General features: G+C 35.5%; 5 protein-coding genes across 6 annotated transcripts; 4 read left to right on the top strand and 1 right to left on the bottom strand.

Moving 5' to 3' along the window:
* Window positions 484–2,150, bottom strand: LOC18590840 (transcription factor RAX2). The gene is made up of 3 exons (XM_018126732.1): window positions 1,922–2,150; window positions 1,689–1,818; window positions 484–1,285 (listed from the first exon to the last, which is right to left on the bottom strand). Exons 1-3 carry the CDS (start codon window positions 2,055–2,057, stop codon window positions 547–549), a joined length of 1,005 nt encoding a protein of 334 aa, XP_017982221.1. The 5' UTR covers window positions 2,058–2,150; the 3' UTR covers window positions 484–546.
* Window positions 10,128–12,915, top strand: LOC18590953 (alpha-L-fucosidase 1). The gene is made up of 3 exons (XM_018126468.1): window positions 10,128–11,011; window positions 11,504–11,740; window positions 11,991–12,915. The coding sequence occupies exons 1-3, from the start codon at window positions 10,398–10,400 to the stop codon at window positions 12,682–12,684; spliced, it is 1,545 nt and encodes a 514-aa protein (XP_017981957.1). The 5' UTR covers window positions 10,128–10,397; the 3' UTR covers window positions 12,685–12,915.
* Window positions 13,235–14,080, top strand: LOC18590954. The gene is made up of 2 exons (XM_007016796.2): window positions 13,235–13,495; window positions 13,688–14,080. Exons 1-2 carry the CDS (start codon window positions 13,319–13,321, stop codon window positions 13,859–13,861), a joined length of 351 nt encoding a protein of 116 aa, XP_007016858.2. The 5' UTR covers window positions 13,235–13,318; the 3' UTR covers window positions 13,862–14,080.
* Window positions 16,011–18,857, top strand: LOC18590955 (alpha-L-fucosidase 1). 2 transcript variants are annotated; one of them, XM_018127681.1, is made up of 4 exons: window positions 16,011–16,892; window positions 17,385–17,621; window positions 17,874–18,632; window positions 18,689–18,857. In XM_018127681.1, the coding sequence occupies exons 1-4, from the start codon at window positions 16,279–16,281 to the stop codon at window positions 18,690–18,692; spliced, it is 1,614 nt and encodes a 537-aa protein (XP_017983170.1). In that variant the 5' UTR covers window positions 16,011–16,278; the 3' UTR covers window positions 18,693–18,857. The 2 variants fall into 2 exon arrangements, with proteins under 2 accessions (XP_017983170.1, XP_017983169.1); XM_018127680.1 differs by having other exon boundaries at window positions 17,874–18,629; window positions 18,686–18,857.
* On the top strand, window positions 19,101–20,930 carry LOC108663466. Its single transcript, XM_018127683.1, has 3 exons — window positions 19,101–19,425; window positions 19,617–19,737; window positions 20,272–20,930. Exons 1-3 carry the CDS (start codon window positions 19,249–19,251, stop codon window positions 20,463–20,465), a joined length of 492 nt encoding a protein of 163 aa, XP_017983172.1. The 5' UTR covers window positions 19,101–19,248; the 3' UTR covers window positions 20,466–20,930.

Below are 21,004 nucleotides of genomic sequence, written 5' to 3' on the forward strand. Positions count from 1 at the left end.
TTTCCACTGGGGGGACAGAATATCGTTTTCTGAGGGCTGTAATTGCCTTTTCAGTTGGAACTGCAATCGCATTAAATTACTGGCCAGTGTCATTGAAATTCAGAAAGGAAAGTGCAGAGGAAAAAACAAGATGGGGGAAATTAAGAACAGGAAAAACAGTGCATGCTTGGTTTATCTTGACAACAGGATTGTTGTTCTTAGAATGATGATTACTTGTCTAGTTTTCATAAACATTGATTTCTGATTGGGGGGGTTGCCAGTGGGGGTCCGTACAGAAATGACATCATCATCACCTCCCAAAAAGAAATGCACAAAATAAAAAGCTTTACCATGTACTGTCAAAAGAAGAAATGTTTCATTTCATCAGAACACAAAACCCCAGAAACTGAAAGTCTTTTTTATCTGAATCTCTCCACTATCAATCCATCTATCCATCCATCCATCCATCCACATCCCAAACCCTTTCCCTCCCCCACACCCCCCTCACCCCCTCACCTTTGCCCCTTACCCCATCAAATCTTTCTGATTTTACTTGCAGTCAGTCCATCAGTAGTAGTAATACATGACTTTCTCTTGTGTCTTGTTTTCATCAATGAAGAAGTTGTTGTTGTTGTTGTTGTTGTTGTTACAGCAATTATTAGTACTGCTAGAGCTAATCAGTCGCTTAACATCTTCAAGATCATAGTCTAATGAGCATTCTCCATAGTACCCACTTGGCTTCTCAGTCCATTGGTTAACATTTGCACCTCCATTATTGGTGCCATAATCTAACATGAACTTGTGATTATCTTCATACCCAGTAGAAGCACCAAAACCCTGAAAACTCATGTCTTCTTGCTTGATCTCTCTGCCATAGCTGATCTGGCTACAGCTACCATCAGAAGAACTGCAGCTTGGTTCACTCCCAAACATGAGAAAATTTTCTTTCACCGGATAATACTGCATGTGACTCACCAAACTCTGTGGGGTGTGAATAAGAGAAGAATTGGTAGCAAAATTAGTAGTGTTGCTGTTGTTCAAAAGATCAGATTGAACTGATGACATGGGTTCAAAGGCTGTGAAAGATCTGTTTGGGGTACCGTAATAAGAAGTACTGCAGTCTTTGTACAGTGATGATAAGGATTGAGATGAAACAGGTGGAGTGTGATGAGAAGAGGGGAATGGAGGTGGTTTTCTCTGGGATTGAGCGGTCATGGCCATGAGCTTCTTCTTAAGCTTGGTGTTCCAGTAGTTCTTGATATCATTGTCTGTCCTTCCTGGTAACTGAGCAGCTATTATTGACCACCTGCAAATTACATGTTAGAAAAGAAAACGTTCCACAAGAAGCAAAATCCGTAATCTTTGTTAACAGTTGTAAGTAGGTGATGGTGTTGAATCTAAACTTGGCATGCATGCAGAAGAATTATCCCAAAATAGCAGATTCTTGATGTAAACAAGTTTCTGAAATTTACTCTTTTTTTATACAAACAGCTTAAAAATCAATTTCTTTGTTTTCTTTGTCACCCTTTTAGGTAGATTTCATTAATATTCCTTCATCAAGGCAACTGATAATTTTGGTAAAAAGGAAAAGATTGATACCCTTACAAATTTGGATATTTTTTCCTTTGAAATCACGAGCCAATAGGAGAGAGAGAGAGAAGAAGAAGAAGAAGAAGAAACCCTCAAATATGGAAAGTAGCTAGGAGTACCTGCTTCCAATGCTAGCAAACAGGCTGCAGATAATCCTATCTTCCTCATCAGTGAATTCACCATGTTTAATGTTAGGCCTGAGGTAGTTTAGCCATCTCAATCTGCAGCTCTTCCCACATCTTTTCAGACCTGATTCAAAGACAACAAAAAATTAGCTATGAAAAGTATACTACATAGATAGATAGATAGATAAAGAGAGAGAGAGGCATCTTTGTTTCTGATTATCTTTTACCAGCTTTCTGTGGGAGAGCGATCCAATTTCCACCAGTTCCATATTTCTCTATGTACTCCTTAAGCTTTGAGTCTTCTTCAGGAGACCATGGCCCTTTCTTCACATTTGCCTTGTCACAGCAAGGAGCCCTCCCCATCTCGCTCTTTCTTTCTCTCTCTCTCTCCCTCTCCAGCAGAAGTCTTGTGATCCCTTAGATATCTGCTGACCGCTTTAAGAACCCAAAGGTCTCCCTTTCTAATAAACTTTGGTGGGGGGATAAATGTGGTGCCTGCACCCTTTTTATTAAGAAAAAAAAAACTATTTTCACTTAATTTATTCAGAGTTACATTAAGTCAAACTGATAGACAAGTTATATCAGTTTCTAACTCCTATGCTCAATTAGCTAAGCTAATAGAACTTTCCATCTCAACAAAATACTTTTGGTGCCTTTGCGTAAAAACCCTTTGCTTTTTATTTGTCTTCCTTCTTTCAAAGGTATCCAAAGTCCATGCTAAGTAGAAATATGGAAAATGGCTATATCCCATGAAGTAATTAGAACTACAGAAACACATGACCTAGCTAGATTTTGAGACAATTTTTCCAAACCCCAGACCATTTCTCCAGGTAGACAATCATTAATTACTATAACTAACTAACTGGCCTCAACTTCATTGATGGTAAACGTTTGGTTACCAAAAATTAAACAATGAAGACTATGCAGGCTATTCGATCAATCTTTCTATGACTAGATATTCATTAATTATTAGTAGTAGTAACCTTTGACCACATGCTCGATGTATACAGAAACATCAGTATCCCTTGAAATCAGACCAGCTGATAAAAGAATCAAAACTAATCCATATGTATGTATGTATGTGAGCATCTCACGAAAGGACAAAAATGCACACTGTGTGTTAGAGTTTCAGATACCATTTGAATTTACTTGCCGAGTTAATGATAAATATTGGAACACATTGAAACTAGAAAGGGCGCCCATTTGTTAGATTCTTTGTCCTCAATTTCACCTGATCAGGTGTTTTCCGACTGACTCATCAAAGCTACCTTTTGAGCTGTTGACGCATCATATATATATATAGCTATAGGGCCACAGTGTAGAAAGTGAAAACAGTAGGCAAGCAATTGTTGCAGATTTTGTTTCTGGAACATTGTAACATTTCCGAACTAGGGAGCCCTCGTTTTGTTGCTATGTGACGCAAGGGAAGAGAGGACCTGAGGGACCCCTGAGGAATGAGCCTAAACCATGGGACATGTCTAGGTCGTAAAAAACACACTACAACTTTGTTTGCCTTGGTCGTGCTGTAATTAGACTTTCCCCTGGGGTTGTAATATGCATTCCAAAAAGAGAAATGTTTACTCATTTATGGTGAACATTGCACTTACACATTTAGGGCATGTGTATGACAGATAAAACACAGATGCTTGCATTGAGGGTTATTCCTCGTCTAGTCTATTGCCCAATACAGGTGTTTGTCTGACTTTCTCTTTTCATGAAAAATAAAATTTTAAAGAAGAGAAGAAGATTAACCCATGATAAAAGATTCGTCGACGAAATTGTTTCTCTCTGAATAAATGCTTGAGAGACAAGTTAAGACGGATGACTAATTGAAACCCATGATCATGAAAACTAAAGGAAAGCTTACTATACCTAGAAGAATAACCATGGGTGATGAGACTTATGAGTCATAAAAAAGATCCAATTACTTCAAATTAGAAAACCATTGAAGTGAAATCTTTTTAAGCAACTTGATCACATAATTATGAAAAGAATTGCCTCATTGGGGAAGAAGGAAGCTAGAAATTATTGCCATAAAAGGGAAGTATTAATTTGTTTCAAGTAAGTAAATGTGGGGCACAGGGGAGACATGACAGTATGTATTAAACAAAGCATATAACATAGCAAAAAGGTGGAAAAAACTTCCACGGCTCTTTGCTTCTGCTTTCTTCAATATTACTCAAAATATATATTAGTAATAAGCAGAAATTTCCTCCCAAGCACTGCTTGGTTTGAATTTGACTCCTTATTAGTAAGCACAAAGCAATTTACCCCCATATAATTTGGTCCATCAAAAAAAAATTAAAGAAAACCCCAACAACCATGTGATCCATGGCAAAGAAAATTAAACATGAACAAAACAAAATTTAATTTAGGAAAGAGGAGAATGATCTTATGCATTGAAAAGCTAGATACCTTAAATATCCATAAATTGATTTGATAGACAAATTTCTTAATTCACGGGTTAGCAAAAATATATAGGAGTATTTAGTGATAAGGAGCTTTACACTACGTTGTAATGCTCGTTCTAATAGACGAAATTCTCTTTCATTGTTTTATCAGTTTGTATTTCTCTTTGATATAATAGATTTAAAAATTCCTATTAATGAACTATTCTATGTCTTTAAAAAAAAAAAGATTTTGATAGTTAAGAGACTAGGTTAATTAGAGCTATAAATACAACATTTTGAAGCTACACATATATTAATATTGTAATTAATTACTACAAGAAGGATTCTAAGTTTTGAACAAAAAAATATTTTCTTAGTAAGCTTGATTGTGTCACTGGGGACGTATGTTTTCATGCAATTTTTATATGGATAATATACTCGGCAAGATATTAATTAATGAATAAAAGCGAATTATACATATAATAATCTTGTACTAGCTAGTATTATTTTTTTAAAATTTTGACAGCACATCATGCTATACATTTATAAATATATATATACAAACACACTTTCCCTCATATAGAAATTAGCATGTCGTCCTACTATAACTGGCTTTTGTAATTAATTAATTTGTTTGTTGCAGTGAGATGTGACCAAGGAACTTGGAGAAAGTAGATCAAGATTGGCTCCCAACAAATTCAAATTACTTTAATTTGTTTAATATAATTAATTGATTCATACTTTGCATACCATAGATAGGGACAGTACTCCTTTGGTTTGGAATTACAAGCTAATTAATTTCATCTCATGTCAAATCAATGGCAATTCGTACTATCAGTGAATTAAATGTTGTTTACATATGGATGTAATGAAACAAGACATGTACATGCCATGTACATGACACTTCATGTGTGTTTGTCCTTTCAATTACATTTGCAAGCATGCATTGGCAGCTGTTTTAAGAGAAATGAAAGATATGGGAGCAGAGATGTGCTGGCTTGAATGTTCCTCTTCTTATGCCTCTGCCTGTTACCTAGAGTGCAAGCAAGCTCATTACACCAAATTCTACCTCAATTTTCAATGTGAAAGTGTTGTGTATTGTTAGGTGTTAACCCTTCTCGTTGACCTCTAACCCATAAAGCCAATTGTCTTTTTTCTTTTTTTGGGATTAAGGTCAGATTTACCATTATACCATGAGTTAATGTCGAATTTTGTCAATATCCTATCAATTTTGTTGATTCTTAGACTTAAAGTGACGAAATTGATTGAAATTGATTACTTTTATTAACAGAATATTTTGTAAAATATTTAATTTTTGTTACTTTTTATCAAAAATAAAAAAAATTAAATAAATATCAAAAAAATTCAATCAAATATCTCATAGAATTGATCAATATTATATTTGATCATAACATAATAGCACATTTCACCTTAATTCCCTTTTTTTTAAAAAAAAAATATAGTTTCAATAAAGAGTTACTTTTCTTTTTTAAAACAAAAAAAAAAATCCTTAAGTACATAACTTTCTAAATAAGGATTAAAAGGGATATCCTCCACCCAAACTCTTTTTCCCTCTTCTCCTCCTTTAGACTCTTTTAACCTTATATATAACATGACTAATATGAGTCAAAGAATGCATTAATTTTGATTGTTTAATTAATAATCTTGTTTTATTATGTTTGCTTTCTACTTTAGTCTTTTTGTCAGTATACATACTTAATTATTGCCTTCACATGTAACTATACAGTTATAAACTACGGACATATGGTTTATGTTTGTTTGTATGCATAAGTATATATACCATGCATGCAGACCAAGCATATGATTGCAAAAACGCCTAAATCCAAATCTTATTTGTAAAAGGATACTTAATCATTAAACCCAAATCTTATTAATATATACTTATACGTTATCACTTAATCGTAAAATATGATCATATTAAATTTTTTTAATGAATATTTATATTTTAGGGTTTTTAACAAAATGTTAACGATTGGTTCACTAATAGTATATGAAATTTATAAACCGATGACAGATTAATTGAGATTTTAATTGATTAAACAAAAGGGCTTCTCTAGAAAATGAATCTTTGTAGCTCTGTCTTTTCTTTCTCAACGGAATCTTTAGAGGGTTTTGGTTCTAAAAGATTTCACTGTCAAGATAACAAAACAGATGGTTAATTTAATCAAATCAATCCATGATTGGATATAATATAAAAAAGCATTAAAAATTAAGAAAAAAAAAAAAAACAAGTGTCATCATCTGCATTGACTCTTGGACAAGAAAGAGAGATCACTTTCTTTTTTCTTCTACCCTTTCTCAACGGTTGGCAAACTAAGCTAGAAAATTTTGCATGCTGTACCCGCTTCATTATTATTATAATCCTAAATTATAATTTGAAATATTATATATTATATTATGAACTAATTAATAAGACTTTCGTTTATTTTCATCTTTTGCACCTCTGCCCCTAATTTTCTAAATGCATCTCCAAGTTTGACATTTTTATATATTTGCACATTTGAATTTGAGGTTATTGGACATAGATAAAAAAATTAAAATTAAAACTATAATGTATTTGTTTATACCAACTTGCACATTTAATTTTATATATCTAGTCTGGAATAGAAGATGAGCAAGATTTTCGTAACGGTTTCATCAAAAATTGACTTAGATAACGCTTTGCGTTCTTCAAACTAGTAATTATTATAATCAACAAACGAGAAAAACAGAGTAATATGATGATACTTTAAGTTATAATCAATGAATGGGAGAAATGGAGTAGTACGGCGATATTTTAAGCATTTGATTATTAAACTTAATTTTTTAAAGAATAATTATGAGATCACCAAAATTTTATGAAAAAATTAAAAATTTGTCCCTCGAAAAACATTAAAAAGCTAAAAAAAGAAGAAGAAAACTTACTCATTCTCCTTTGTCCAATACTTAGACACATAACAGTAACTAAATTATAAGACATTGAAGGATTGAAATCCATGAGAACAAGATCAAATAGTCCTAATTGAGAAAATTGAAGAAGAGTTGGGGGAGCAAAGGGAAAATTATGATAAATAGAGGGTCTTCAACCAAAATAAGAAAAAAGAATGGAAACTTGAGAACACCCACCCATGAGGCAAAAGTCAAACAGAAGTCCTCTCACTCAAGGCTTCAAATGAAAAAATTACAAAAAAAAAAAAGAAAACTGGGATTCTGAGTGGACAAAAGACAAAATCACTTTTCTCACTAGCTGTCTCCAATGACGTAACATGTTGCGTACGCCATGTTACAACCCCAAAAAAACATAAATAAATAATTGTTAATTAAAATTAAATATAAGAATTTTTATTTTAAATATAATCAGTTTCAAGATTCGTGCTTGTTATTGCTCGAAACGTGTCCGTTTCTGCCTCGACCTTCGTGTCCCCTTTTTTTTACCTTCGGTCTCTTTCCGTGGTCCCCACGTGCGGGTGGTTTCACTCGCGCGTGGTTAAGGGTCAGTTTTATCCCTTTCTCCTCCCAAAATCAGACGTGGCGAATTAATAAAGCGAGTAATACCTGTTTTCGTACTCGGATGAGGACTTACGTGGCGGGTTTTGTTGGCTGAGAGGTGGCTCAGATCAGACGGTAACCTATCAATCAATCAATCAACCAACTCGTGCAATTGCACGCTTTAATTAAATCATTTCCTTTCCCTCTTTTTTATCCATTTTACAGAAAAAATAAAAAATATCCAATTTTTATTTTAATTAATTAATTTATTTTTTAGACATGAGACTTTGATTCCTGTCATGTCTCCTATCCTTACAAGATCTATGCATTTGATCTGGTTGGTAAGAAAATTTGGTTTAAAAATTATATCAATTTCTTGCAAAATATATTTGGATTTGAGCTAGAGAAGTAAGTCCTAGTAGTAGGCATGCAGACACTTTTTTTTGGTGAGTAATTATCAAAAATAAAAATAATTTTATAAAAAAACCAAAAATATTTTTAATATAAAAAATAAAAAAATTTAGAAAAACAAATTTATAATTAAGCAAATAAAAGTATTATATAGTCGAAAAAAATTTTAAGACATCTCGAAACGGAAAGATGAATAAAGGAAAAAAAATCGATATTTTGATAGTAATTATTAGTTACCAATAAATTCATAAAAAAATTTCACTTAAATTTTTTTCAAAAAAGAAAATAAAATTTTCACTTAATTAAAAAAAAAAAGAGTATCAACAAGATAAAAAGAAAGTTAATAATGGCATATACTACTACTTATGGTATATTCCCTCTCAACCAACCAATCAAAAAGGAAAATAAAAGGAATATTCTGTTTCCTCAAATAAAGATAGTACTTGTAATTTCGATTGGTAGTTTAGTACTATTTGACGTTAAAATTCTTTTATTCCACGAAAAATTGAAAAAATTATGTTTAATTTAATAAATTTCTACTAAGTAATTTTGACTTTGGGTTGTGCCCTCTTTGCCTTGCCAAGCCTAGAACTAAAGCTGTCAATATAGGCTGATCTGGTTCAATCTGGTTCAAGTTCTTGTAGATTAAAAAAATATGAGTTGAGTCGAGTCAGTCCGTTTTTTATATAGGCCATTAAAACCTCAATTCAGGCCACCTTTTGCTAGCTCATGGATTGAGTTGAGCCAGTCCAATTTTTTTAAAAAATTTATTTTTATAATTTTACTTAAAAAAATTTTTGTTAATAAAATAATTTTATAATTTAATTCATAAATTAAAATTATTAATTTGATAAGTAAAGATTAAATATATTAAAATATATAAAATAAATAATATTATTAGTAATTAAATTATTAATTTTATATAATTAAATATATAAATTTATAAATTAATTAAAATTACTAATTTTTTGATCATAGGGTTGGCCTGCTCCAATCCACCCCAACCCTATGATTTGGTGAGCTGACCTATTTAAGCTCAATTTTAATATGAACTTAAATTTTTAAACCCAACTCATCATATATTTTATAAAAAATAAACCAATCAAATGAATCAGGTCCATTTTAACAGATATACTTACAACTAACCTCATGGTGGGCTTTGGTTCGTGTGGTTAACTACGTTTGGATAGATATAAGCCCAATCCTTAGCCCAAAGCTTCTGGCCAGAGGCCTTTAGCCCATTACAATGTGGAATGTCCATGACCATGTTTAGAGATGGCAACGGAATGTATGTGAATAAGTATTTAACAAAATTTAATCCGTTAAATTAAGATTAGGGTATTTTATAAATGGGTTTGGATGGAGTTATATTCTAAGGTCCTTATTCGTAAGTGTAATTGTATAAATGGGTTTGGATAGAGTACGAGTAATGATTTTAGAGGGTTCGTTATTTGAATTTGATTATAAATAATAAAATTTTAATATATATTTTTAAAAATTTTTATATTATATTTTAATAGATGTATTATTTATAATTAAAAAATTATTTGAATATAAAATAAAAAAATAAAAATTATTTTTTATTACTAAAATTAAATTTTATAATCGAATTTAGATATGATTATCTCATAATTAACTAGTAACTTATTTATTACTATTCCTATCTTATTTGGTTGCTCTTTTCCTTTCTTCCAAGTTCATCCTTTGCCAATTCGTAAAGCGTCTTACATTTTGATGATAAGCTCGAATCGACTTCTTGTTTTGGTGAACGTATGCGTTATAATGAAAGCCATTCCTCCTTTCTCCATGACAATGGCCCAAGCAGGCAGTAGCAGCCGCCCGTGGGTAGTTATCTCGAAAGCAAAGGAAATGCGATGTTTAAGCTCGAAGGCAATCTTAGCTTAAAAGCATGGCGACACTCCCAACATCCAATTGCATCAAAATTCTAAATCCTCGTTGCCAAGCCTTTGATTAGAACTTGGAAAATGTTGCAGGAACTCCATTTTTACAGTTCTAGCCTCACTGGAAAGTTTTATGGTTAAAACTAATTGGATATGGAAGGTATTAATACATACATTTGATCCAATAAATTTTGACTTGACCTGTTCATTTTACCTAAGAAATACAGTCATATACTTATAGTCTCATACCCTACCACGCCAAGCTTTTCCCTGCACGTGGCCCCGTGTAATTGTCAGCAACAAGCCCTGGGTTTCTTTCCTTGGTCAAATCTCGAAAGGAAGGCTCGGGCAATCTTGAAAGGAGGATGAAGCACAGCATTGAATCCTGGGAACTCAAGAGTATCAATGCGAAGAACAGAAAGTCGTTCTCCCAGATTTAACACTTTCAGTTTAGAAACTGAAACATCCACTTTTCAGACTTCATCTTACTCCCCTCCTTCCTGTCTTCCACCATGGACACAGACAGCAGCAACAGCAACGACAATAACATCAGAAACATCAACAGGCGAACTCAAACCTTAAATTCTACAAATCCCATTTCGCTACGCCCTTTGACAATCCTGATCATCTTGTTTATCACCTTCATTCCCCATACCGCCCTCAAAACGCCACCCCCTTTGCCCATTTTACCCCTCCCTTCAGCTCCTCAGCTCCAATGGCAACTCTCTTCGATGGCACTCTTTTTCCACTTTGGACCCAACACCTTCACCGACTCGGAGTGGGGCACAGGGCATGCCAGCCCGTTTGTATTCAACCCTACCCGACTAAATGCTTCCCAGTGGGTGCATGTAGCCGAGGAAGCTGGGTTTTCCAGGGTGATCCTTACAGCAAAGCACCATGATGGCTTCTGCTTGTGGCCAAGTGAATACACGGATTATTCTGTGAAGGCGAGTCCTTGGAGAAATGGGAAGGGCGATGTTGTTGCTGAGCTGGCTATGGCTGCTAAGGAAGCTGGGATAGCTTTGGGGCTTTATTTATCTCCATGGGATAGGCATGAGAATTGCTTTGGGAAGACTGTGGAGTACAATGAATTCTATATGGGGCAGATGGTTGAGTTGTTGTCTAGGTAATTGATTGTTTTGTTTGGTTTTTTAAGTTTTCTCTTGATTTTGTTTCTAATGTTTGGCATGTTTTTCTCATTTTGTGCTTGTTGATATTGTTCATTTTTTAAATTTAGCACTTAGGTAATCTTTATTCTCTAAATTGGCCTTGTCTTTCTTTCTTTAGTGTTTAATCCTCTCTGCATTTAAGGAAATTGTGCTCTGATTTTGTTCATTGATTTATGTTCATATGAACTAGTCGTGTGCTTATGGGACTGATAAGTTTTATAACTATTGCATTACATTCTACTTCTACATAGCTGATTGTAAGATTAAATTTCAACTAAATTGAAGCTTGGTTTTTCTTTCAAATTTCAAGGTTTCTTTTTGGTTAATTTCTGCCAATTCAAGTAATTATGGTATTGAGAGACTTCTATAGTCAGAGTTATTTTGTTCCATTTTAGGGTTTTCTGAGTTGAGAATTGAGGAGTGAAATTTCTCTTTTCAAATTTAAGCAGGTATGGAGATATCAAGGAAGTATGGTTGGATGGCACAAAAGGGGAGGGGGAAAAAGATATGGAGTATTATTTTGATGCTTGGCTTAGTCTTATTCGTCAGCTCCAACCAGGGGCTGTTATCTTCTCTGATGCTGGTCCTGACACCAGGTGGATTGGCAATGAGGATGGCGTTACTGGTTCTAGTTGTTGGTCTCTTTTCAATCGAAGCGATGCAGAAATTGGTGGAACTGATCCTCAGTAAGCATATTTTCCTGTCTTACCTGTTAGAAGTGATAATTTAGATTTATGCCCAGTTGAAGATGATTTGTATGCTTAAAACCATCTGCTACCCAGTGCTTATGCCATCCTAATTCCCTCGGATGCTATGAAGTCATGCTCCTGCTTGGTGCTTGCTTCAAATCATTAACAAGCAAGTTTCCCTTTTTTGTTCTTTTCATTCTTCATGGAGTCAAACTATCAGTGTCATGAAATTATGTTTGATTAACAGATACTGTCAACGAGGAGACCCTCATGGTCATGACTGGGTACCTGCTGAGTGTGATGTCTCAATCAGGCCTGGTTGGTTTTGGCATGCATCTGAAGTTACAAAGTCAGCATTGAAGCTTCTTGACATATACTACAGGTCAGCTGGTCGAAATTGTCTTTTGCTGCTAAATCTGCCTCCAAATTCATCAGGTCTTATTTCGGATGAAGATATTCAAGTGCTCCAAGAATTCAAGGAGCTTCGGAGGTCCATATTCTCAGATAATTTGGCCAAGAATGCTATCCTAAATGCCAGCAGTGTACGCGGAGGCAATGATAATTCTCAATTCAGCCCCTATAATGTACTTGAAGAAGGTATTTACACCTATTGGGCTCCTGAAGAGGATCAATCTGATTGGGTCTTATATTTAAACCTTCAAGAATCAGTATCTTTCAATGTCTTGCAAGTTCAAGAGCCAATTCACATGGGACAACGTATCATCGAGTTCAATTTTGAGATCCTGAATGGAGGTGGATGGAAGAAAGTGATTAGTGGCACCACAGTGGGATATAAGAGGTTGCTGCAATTTCCAATAGTTCAGTCTCAGTGCTTGAAGTTTGTTATCAGCAAGTCTCGAGCAGAGCCTCTTATTTCTTTTCTGGGGATCTATATGGACCGATTCTCCATTCTCAGCCACGCATCTGATACAACCTCATAGGCACATGTCAATGGCAGTCAAGTCCTTCAGCAAGTTGCATACAATCATACCCAACCTGTCACCATACAGTCTATGTAATTTTAAGCTACCACTTTTGTGCAGAGCAGTGTTCAAAACTATAAGCATTTTATTGTTTCATACAATCATCCCTCCCAATGGTTAATATGGCTATGTTGTGCTAGTTAGTGTCATGAAAAAGAGGCAATGTTCCAATTATGTTCTATTTTGTTACAGTTTATTGAGGATGTTACTAACTATCTAACAGAAAAAAAAATGTAACTGTGGATGCCTTCCTCTTCACCTCCAAGTCTGTCAATGAAGGTCACCTCAGATTAGTAACCAAGTCTCAGTTCAGGTTTACGGGCACCGGTAGCCAACCGAAATGAGATAGGAATTGTGTAGCCAAAGTTGAGGGTAACATAGGAAATGGGAGAGTATAGAAGTACTTCATTTACTCGGCTTTTCTTTTTCTAATTAAAAATATTTTTATGTCAAATTACAAGAAACCCCCAAAGATATATTGAGAGAGAGGGGAGAGTCAAACTGTCAAAGTAGGAAGTTAAAAAGGATGTAGGGAGTGCTTGAAATACTCAGGGTGAGAAAGCAGAAACCCAGAAGGAAAGGGAGAGAAAGGATGGATATTGATAAACCAACAACAGTGATATGCAAAGTGCTAGCAATGGATCAATCCAGCTTTTGTTACAAAGCCTGCTCTAATTGTGAAACGCCAATGCCTGACAGCCCTTCCCATACGTTTTGCAACACCTGCAAAGGTCACCGCTACCCCTTCAAACGTCTCTTTCGCCTTCTTGTATGTTCCCCCGTAACCCCCCTCATCTCTTTCTTTTTTCTTGGCTTTTCATTAACTGGGTCATCTCAACTGTAGGCCCTTTTTTTTCTTTCTTTCGTTTTAGTTGGATTTTAAAGGTTCTATCTTTTGTTGATTACTGCTAAGTGTTTCTTTTGCTCTGTTTTTGTTTTTTGTTTTTGGGTGTTTTGGCAGTTCTCAATAGCAACAGACACAAAGGTTTTAAACGTGGTGTGCTTTGATAGGGCTGCTAAGGTTATCTTTGGTTGTTCTGCTCAGCAATTCTTTGACTTTGCGACCCTTCACCCTTATGCTGGTATCTGTCTTGCTTTTAGCAATGTTTATGTGAATTTGCAATGTAGACCATAAGCCCATGATTGCTTACAACTGATAGTTTTATGGTTTCATTCATTCTCCCCATATTTTCTTGGTAATCAATTTTATGTGCAAAGGAACTATTTTGATTGGAAGATGGCTAGGTGATTCTTCAAGTGAGCAAGCTTAAACCTTTAAGACTTCCTAGTTTATGAGTGATTTTGTTCTGGCTCGTAAAGAACCAAGTTTATGGTAAAGGAGTACGTTTCAGAATTGTTCTTTTTGTATGACTGTTTACTGTTACAAGCCCTCTTTTGGCTTGTTGGCTTGGTGTGCTTGGGGTCAGAGCACTCAAGCCACATGCCCCAGGCTTGAGGGCTGGTAAGAGAGTAATGACTCCATTGACAGTTACTTTCAGAGCTCATTTCATCTTTGGTATTTCTGATTCAAAACCACATTTCTCGTCATGGGAAGTGGGAAATTGCTTGCCAATTTATGTTCTAAGGTTTTGGCTTGTTTGATGTTTAAACAGCTAAAAATATATTTGGATTTGAGCTAAAGAAGCAAGTCCTAGTAGTAGGCATGCAGACACTTTTTTTTGGTAAGTAATTTTCAAAAATAAAAAATAATTTTATAAAAAACCAATAATATTTTTAATATAAAAAATAAAAAAAAAGAAAAACAAATATATAATTAAGCAAATAAAAGTATTATAAAGTCGGAAAAAAAAATTCATTTTAAGACATCCCGAAACGGAAAGATGAATAAAAGAAAAAAAATCGAGATTTTGATAATAATTATTAGTTATCAATAAATTCATAAAAAATTTCACTTTATTTTTTTTCAGAAAAGAAAATAAAATTTTCACTTAATTAAAAATAAAAAAAGAACATCAACAAGATAAAAAGTAAGTTAATAACTCTCGAAAAAAAAGTAAGTTAATAATGGCATATACTACTATTTATGGTATATTCCTTCTTAACCAACCAATCAAAAAAGAAAATTAAAGGAACATTCTGTTTCCTCAAATAAAGATAGTACTTGTAATTTCGATTGGTAGTTTGGTACCATTTGATCTTAAAATTCTATTATCCCACGAAAAAAAAATGATAAAATTATATTTAATATAATAAATTTCTATTAAGTAATTTTGACTTTGGGTTGTGCCCTCTTTTCCTTGGCCAGCCGACAATCAACATCATGGTGGGCTTTGGTTAGTATGGTTAACTACGTTTGGATAGATATAAGCCCAATCCTTAGCCCAAAGCTTATGGCCAGGCCTTTAGCCCATCACAATGCGGAATGTCTGTGACCATATTTAGAGATGGCAATGAAATGTATGTAAATAAGTATTTAACAAAATTTAATTCGTTAAAATAAGATAAAGGGTATTTTATAAACGAGTTCGGATAGAGTTCTGGGTAATTGATATTTGAAGGTTGTTTTTCGTAAGTGTAATTATATGAATGGGTTTGGATAGAATATGGGTATCCGTTATGGAGAATTCATTATTCGAATTTGATTATAAATAATAAAATTTTAATATATATTTTTTAAAATTTTTATATTATATTTTAATAGATGTATTATTTATAATTAAAAAATTATTTGAATATAAAATAAATAAAAAATAAAAAATTATTTTTTAATTATTAAATTTAAATTTTATAAATTGAATTTAGATATGATTATCTCATAATTAACTAGTAACTTATTTATTACTATTCCTATCTTATTTGGTTGCTCTTTTCCTTTCTTCCAAGTTCATCCTTTGCCAATTCGTAAAGCGTCTTACATTTTGATGATAAGCTCGAATCGACTTCTTGTTTTGGTGAACATATGCGTTATAATGAAAGCCATTCCTCCTTTCTCCATGACAATGGCCCAAGCTGGCAGTAGCAGCCGCCCGTGGGTAGCTATCTCGAAAGCAAAGGAAATGCGATGTTTAAGCTCGAAGGCAATCTTAGCTTAAAAGCATGGCGACGCTCCCAACATCCAATTGCATCAAAATTCTAAATCCTCGTTGCCAAGCCTTTGATTAGAACTTGGAAAATGTTGCAGCAAACTCCATTTTTACAGTTCTAGCCTCGCTGGAAAGATTTATCGTTAAAACTATTCGAATATGGAAGGTATTAATACGTACATTTGATCTAATAAATTTTGACTTGACCGGTTCATTTTATCCAAGAAATACAGTCATAGTCTCATACCATACCATGCCAAGCATTTCCCTGCACGTGGCCCCGTGTAATTGTCAGCAACAACCCCTGGTTTCTTTCTTTGGTCAAATCTCGAAAGGAAGGCTCGGCAATCTTGAAAGGAGGATGAAGCACAGCATTGAATCCTGGGAACTGAAGAGTATCAATGCGAAGAACAGAAAGTCGTTCTCGCAGATTTAACACTTTCGGTTTTGAAACTGAAACATCCACTTTTCAGCCTTCATCTTACTCCTCTCCTTCCTGCCTTTCACCATGAACACAGACAGCAGCAACAGCAAGGACAATAACATCAGAAACATCAACAGGCGAACTCAAGCCTTAAATTCTACAAATCCCATTTCGCTACGCGCTTTGACAATCCTGATCATCTTGTTTCTCACCTTCATTCCCCATACCGCCCTCAAAACGCCACCCCCTTTGCCCATTTTACCCCTCCCTTCTGCTCCTCAGCTCCAATGGCAACTCTCTTCGATGGCACTCTTTCTCCACTTTGGACCCAACACCTTCACTGACTCGGAGTGGGGCACAGGGCATGCCAGCCCGTCTGTATTCAACCCTACCCGACTAAATGCTTCCCAGTGGGTGCATGTAGCCGAGGAAGCTGGGTTTTCCAGGGTGATCCTTACAGCAAAGCACCATGATGGCTTCTGCTTGTGGCCAAGTGAATACACGGATTATTCTGTGAAGGCGAGTCCTTGGAGAAATGGGAAGGGCGATGTTGTTGCTGAGCTGGCTATGGCTGCTAAGGAAGCTGGGGTAGCTTTGGGGCTTTATTTGTCTCCATGGGATAGGCATGAGAATTGCTATGGGAAGACTGTGGAGTACAATGAATTCTATATGGGGCAGATGGCTGAGTTGTTGTCTAGGTAAGTGATTGTTTTGTTTGGTTTTTTAAGTTTTCTCTTGATCTTGTTTCTAATGTTTGGTATGTTTTTCTCATTTTTGTGCTTGTTGATATTGTTCATTTTCTCAATTTAGCACTTAAGTAATCTTTATTCTCTACATTGGCCTTGTCTTACTTTCTTTCGTGCTTAATCCTCTCTACATTTAAGGAAATTGTGCTCTGAATTGTTCATTGATTTATGTTCATCTGAACTAGTCGTTTGCTTATGGGACTTAAAAGTTTTATAACTATTGCATTACATTCTACTCCTACATAGCTGATTGTAAGATTAAATTTCAACTAAATTGAAGCTTGGTTTTTCTTTGAAATTTCAAGGTTTCTTTTTGGTTAATTTCTGCCAATTCAAGTAATTATGGTATTTAGAGACTCCTATATTCATAGTGATTTTGTTCCATTTTGGGTTTTTCTGAGTTGAGAATTGAGGAGTGAAATTTCTCTTTTCAAATTTAAGCAGGTGTGGAGATATCAAGGAAGTATGGTTGGATGGAGCAAAAGGGGAGGGGGAAAAAGATATGGAGTATTATTTTGATGCTTGGTTTAGTCTTATTCGTCAGCTCCAACCAGGGGCTGTTATCTTCTCTGATGCTGGTCCTGACACCAGGTGGATTGGCGATGAGGCTGGCGTTGCTGGTTCTAGTTGTTGGTCTCTTTTCAATCGAAGCAATGCAGAAATTGGTGGAACTGATCCTCAGTAAGCATATTTTCTTGTCTCACCTGTTTGAAGTGATAATTTAGATTTATGTCCAGCTGAAGATGATTTGTATGCTTACAACCATCTGCTACCTGGTGCTTACGCCATCCTAATTCCCTCGGATGCCATGAAGTCATGCTCCTGCTTGGTGCTTGCTTCAAATCATTAACAAGCCAGTTTCCCTTTTTTGTTCTTTTCATTCTTTTTGGAGTCAAACTATCAGAGTGTCATGAAATTATGTTTGATTAACAGATACTCTCAAGGAGGAGACCCTCATGGTCATGACTGGGTACCTGCGGAGTGTGATGTCTCAATCAGGCCTGGTTGGTTTTGGCATGCATCTGAAGTTCCAAAGTCAGCATTGAAGCTTCTTGACATATACTACAGGTCAGCTGGTCGAAATTGTCTTTTGCTGCTAAATGTGCCTCCAAATTCATCAGGTCTTATTTCGGATGAAGATATTCAAGTGCTCCAAGAATTCAAGGAGCTTCGGAGGTCCATATTCTCAGATAATTTGGCCAAGACTGCTATCCTAAATGCCAGCAGTATACGTGGAGGCAATGATAATTCTCAATTCAGCCCCTATAATGTACTTGAAGAAGGTATTTACACCTATTGGGCTCCTGAAGAGGATCAATCTGATTGGGTCTTATATTTAAACCTTCAAGAATCAGTATCATTCAATGTCTTGCAAGTTCAAGAGCCAATTCACATGGGACAACGTATCATCGAGTTCAATCTTGAGATCCTGAATGGAGGTGGATGGAAGAAAGTGATTAGTGGCACCACAGTGGGATATAAGAGGTTGCTGCAATTTCCAACAGTTAAATCTCAGTACCTGAAGTTTGTTATCAGCGAGTCTCGGGCAGATCCTCTTATTTCATTTCTGGGGATCCATATGGACCGATTCTCCATTCTCAACCACGCATTTGATACAACCTCACAAGCACACGTCAATGGTAGTCAAGTCCTTCAGCAAGTTGCATACAATCATAACCAAACTGCCACCATATAGTCTATCAAGTCCTTCAGCAAGTTGCATACAATCATAACCAAACTGCCACCATATAGTCTATGTAATTTCAAGCTACCACTTTTGTGCAGAGAAGTGTTTAAAACTATAAGCATTTTTTTGTTTCATACAATCATCCCTCCCGATGGTTTAATATGGCCATGTTGTGCTAGTTAGTGTCATGAAAAAGAGGCAATGTTCCAATTATGTTCTATTTTGTTACAGTTGATTGAGGATGTTACTAACTATCTAACAAAAAAAAATGTAACTGTGGATGCCTTCCTCTTCACCCCCAAGTCTGTCAATGAAGGTCACCCCAGATAAGTAACCAAGTCTCAGTTCAGGTTTACAGCTACCAGAAATGAGATAGGAATTTAGTAGCCAAAGTTGAGGGTAGCATAGGAAATGGAAGGGCATAAAAATACTTCATTTACTTGGCTTTTCTTTTTCTAATTAAAAATATTTTTATGTCAAATTACAAGAAACCCCCAAAGATAAATATTGAGAGGGAGGGGAGAGTCAAACTGTCAAAGAAGGAAGTTAAAAAGGGTGGAGGGGGTGCTTGAAATACGCAGGGTGAGAAAGCAGAAACCCAGAAGGAAAGAGAGAGAAAGGATGGATATTGATAAACCAACAACAGTGATATGCACAGTGCTAGCAATGGATCAATCCAGCTTTTGTTACAAAGCCTGCTCAAATTGTGAAACGCCAATGCCTGACAGCCCTTCCCATACGTTTTGCAACACCTGCGAAGGTCGCCGCTGCCCCTTCAAGCGTCTCTTTCGCCTTCTTGTATGTTCCCCGTAACCCCCCTCATCTCTTTCTTTTTTCTTGGCTTTTCATTAACTGGGTCATCTCAACTGTAGGCCCTTTTTTTTCTTTCTTTCGTTTTAGTTGGATTTTAAAGGTTCTATCTTTTGTTGATTACTGCTAAGTGTTTCTTTTGCTCTGTTTTTGTCTTTTGTTTTTGGGTGTTTTGGCAGTTCTCAATAGCAACAGACACAAAGGTTTTAAACGTGGTGTGCTTTGATAGGGCTGCTAAGGTCATCTTTGGTTGTTCTGCTCAGCAATTCTTTGACTTTGCGACCCTTCACCCTTATGCTGGTATCTGTTTTGCTTTTAGGAATGTTTATGTGAATTTGCAATGTGGAGCTGGTTGAGAATAAGGATGTAGACCATAAGCCTATGATTGCTTACAACTGATAGTTTTATGGTTTCATTCATTGTCCCCATATTTTCTTGGCAATCAATTTTATGTGCGAAGGAACTGTTTTGATTGAAAGATGGCTAGGTGATTCTTCAAGTGAGCAAGCTTAAACCTTTAAGACTTCCTAATTTATGAGTGATTTTGTTTTGGCTCGTAAAGAACCAAGTATAGGGTAAAGGAGTATGCTTCAGAATTGTTCATTTTGTTAGACTGTTTACTGTTACAAGCCCTCGATTCGGCTTGTTGGCTTGGTGTGCTTGGGGTCAGAGCACTCGAGCCACATGCCCCAGGCTTGACTCCATTTACAATTACTTTCAGAGCTCATTTCATCTTGGAATTTTTTATTCAAAACCACACTTCTCATGATGGGAAGTGGGAACTTGCTTGCCAATTTATGTTCTAAGGTTTTGGCTTGTTTGATGTTTAAACAGCTAAAAATGCTAGTAATGCTTTGGTGGGAGAAATGTTCAGAATCACTTTGAGCAAGCCTAAAAGGGGTAATGCAGAGCATCTGCGAATGACATCAGTTGTTCCTTTGAGGTCTGGTTTTCAGCCAGTGATTGAGACCTTGAAAGATCTATATCGAGTAATATATGGGGCTGAGGGTTCAGGGGGCTTCATGTAATGTTAGAAAGCTGATTGGGAGATGTTTTTTTGGTCTCTATTGAGAATGGTGGGGTTATTCTTTTGTCCAGGATAGAGGGAGCTTGAGTCTTTTGAAGGAGTTTTGGAGAGATATACCAGGCTGAGTGTAGAATTTCACTGGTATATAAACCAAATCTTCATGTTCTCTTGTCATTTTTGTATCTTGTTCAGAAGGAGGAGAAAATGTTATTCCCTCCGGTTGATGAAATTTGCACTGCTCTTAAAAAAAAAAAAAAGGCCGCTTAGTATTCTTTGTTCAGCACAAAGCTTCAGTGATGTTCTAGACTAGGTTGAGCTAAGGTATTTTGTAAGATTGTTTAATGCGACCATTTGGTGCTTGTGTAGCTTTTGGTTATGGTAATTCTATCAATTTCTGAGAAACGTTGTACTAGAATATTGGGATTTGGAGCTCATTATGAGGTTATTAGAGTGAATAACTTTTCTATCTTGCTTCTTGCTTAATTAAGATGTTTGTCAGTAATAGCAAGCACAATGGTAGGAAAGGAAAGAAAAGAATTG

This window comes from Theobroma cacao, chromosome 9 (genome assembly GCF_000208745.1).
Source record: "Theobroma cacao cultivar B97-61/B2 chromosome 9, Criollo_cocoa_genome_V2, whole genome shotgun sequence".
NCBI lineage: Eukaryota > Viridiplantae > Streptophyta > Magnoliopsida > Malvales > Malvaceae > Theobroma > Theobroma cacao.

Bases quoted from the DNA above. Each gene is read 5' to 3' on its own strand.
- LOC18590954 (XM_007016796.2), top strand. From the start codon at position 13,319: ATGGATATTGATAAACCAACAACAGTGATATGCAAAGTGCTAGCAATG. The intron at 13,496-13,687 runs GTATGTTCCCCC...GTGTTTTGGCAG, and splicing joins AACGTCTCTTTCGCCTTCTT to TTCTCAATAGCAACAGACAC.
- LOC18590955 (XM_018127681.1), top strand. From the start codon at position 16,279: ATGAACACAGACAGCAGCAACAGCAAGGACAATAACATCAGAAACATC. The intron at 16,893-17,384 runs GTAAGTGATTGT...AAATTTAAGCAG, and splicing joins ATGGCTGAGTTGTTGTCTAG to GTGTGGAGATATCAAGGAAG. The intron at 17,622-17,873 runs GTAAGCATATTT...TTTGATTAACAG, and splicing joins ATTGGTGGAACTGATCCTCA to ATACTCTCAAGGAGGAGACC.
- LOC18590953 (XM_018126468.1), top strand. From the start codon at position 10,398: ATGGACACAGACAGCAGCAACAGCAACGACAATAACATCAGAAACATC. The intron at 11,012-11,503 runs GTAATTGATTGT...AAATTTAAGCAG, and splicing joins ATGGTTGAGTTGTTGTCTAG to GTATGGAGATATCAAGGAAG. The intron at 11,741-11,990 runs GTAAGCATATTT...TTTGATTAACAG, and splicing joins ATTGGTGGAACTGATCCTCA to ATACTGTCAACGAGGAGACC.
- LOC18590840 (XM_018126732.1), bottom strand. From the start codon at position 2,057: ATGGGGAGGGCTCCTTGCTGTGACAAGGCAAATGTGAAGAAAGGGCCA. The intron at 1,819-1,921 runs GTAAAAGATAAT...TCTTTGAATCAG, and splicing joins CGCTCTCCCACAGAAAGCTG to GTCTGAAAAGATGTGGGAAG. The intron at 1,286-1,688 runs GTACTCCTAGCT...TGTAATTTGCAG, and splicing joins TTTGCTAGCATTGGAAGCAG to GTGGTCAATAATAGCTGCTC.
- LOC108663466 (XM_018127683.1), top strand. From the start codon at position 19,249: ATGGATATTGATAAACCAACAACAGTGATATGCACAGTGCTAGCAATG. The intron at 19,426-19,616 runs GTATGTTCCCCG...GTGTTTTGGCAG, and splicing joins AGCGTCTCTTTCGCCTTCTT to TTCTCAATAGCAACAGACAC. The intron at 19,738-20,271 runs GTATCTGTTTTG...ATGTTTAAACAG, and splicing joins GACCCTTCACCCTTATGCTG to CTAAAAATGCTAGTAATGCT.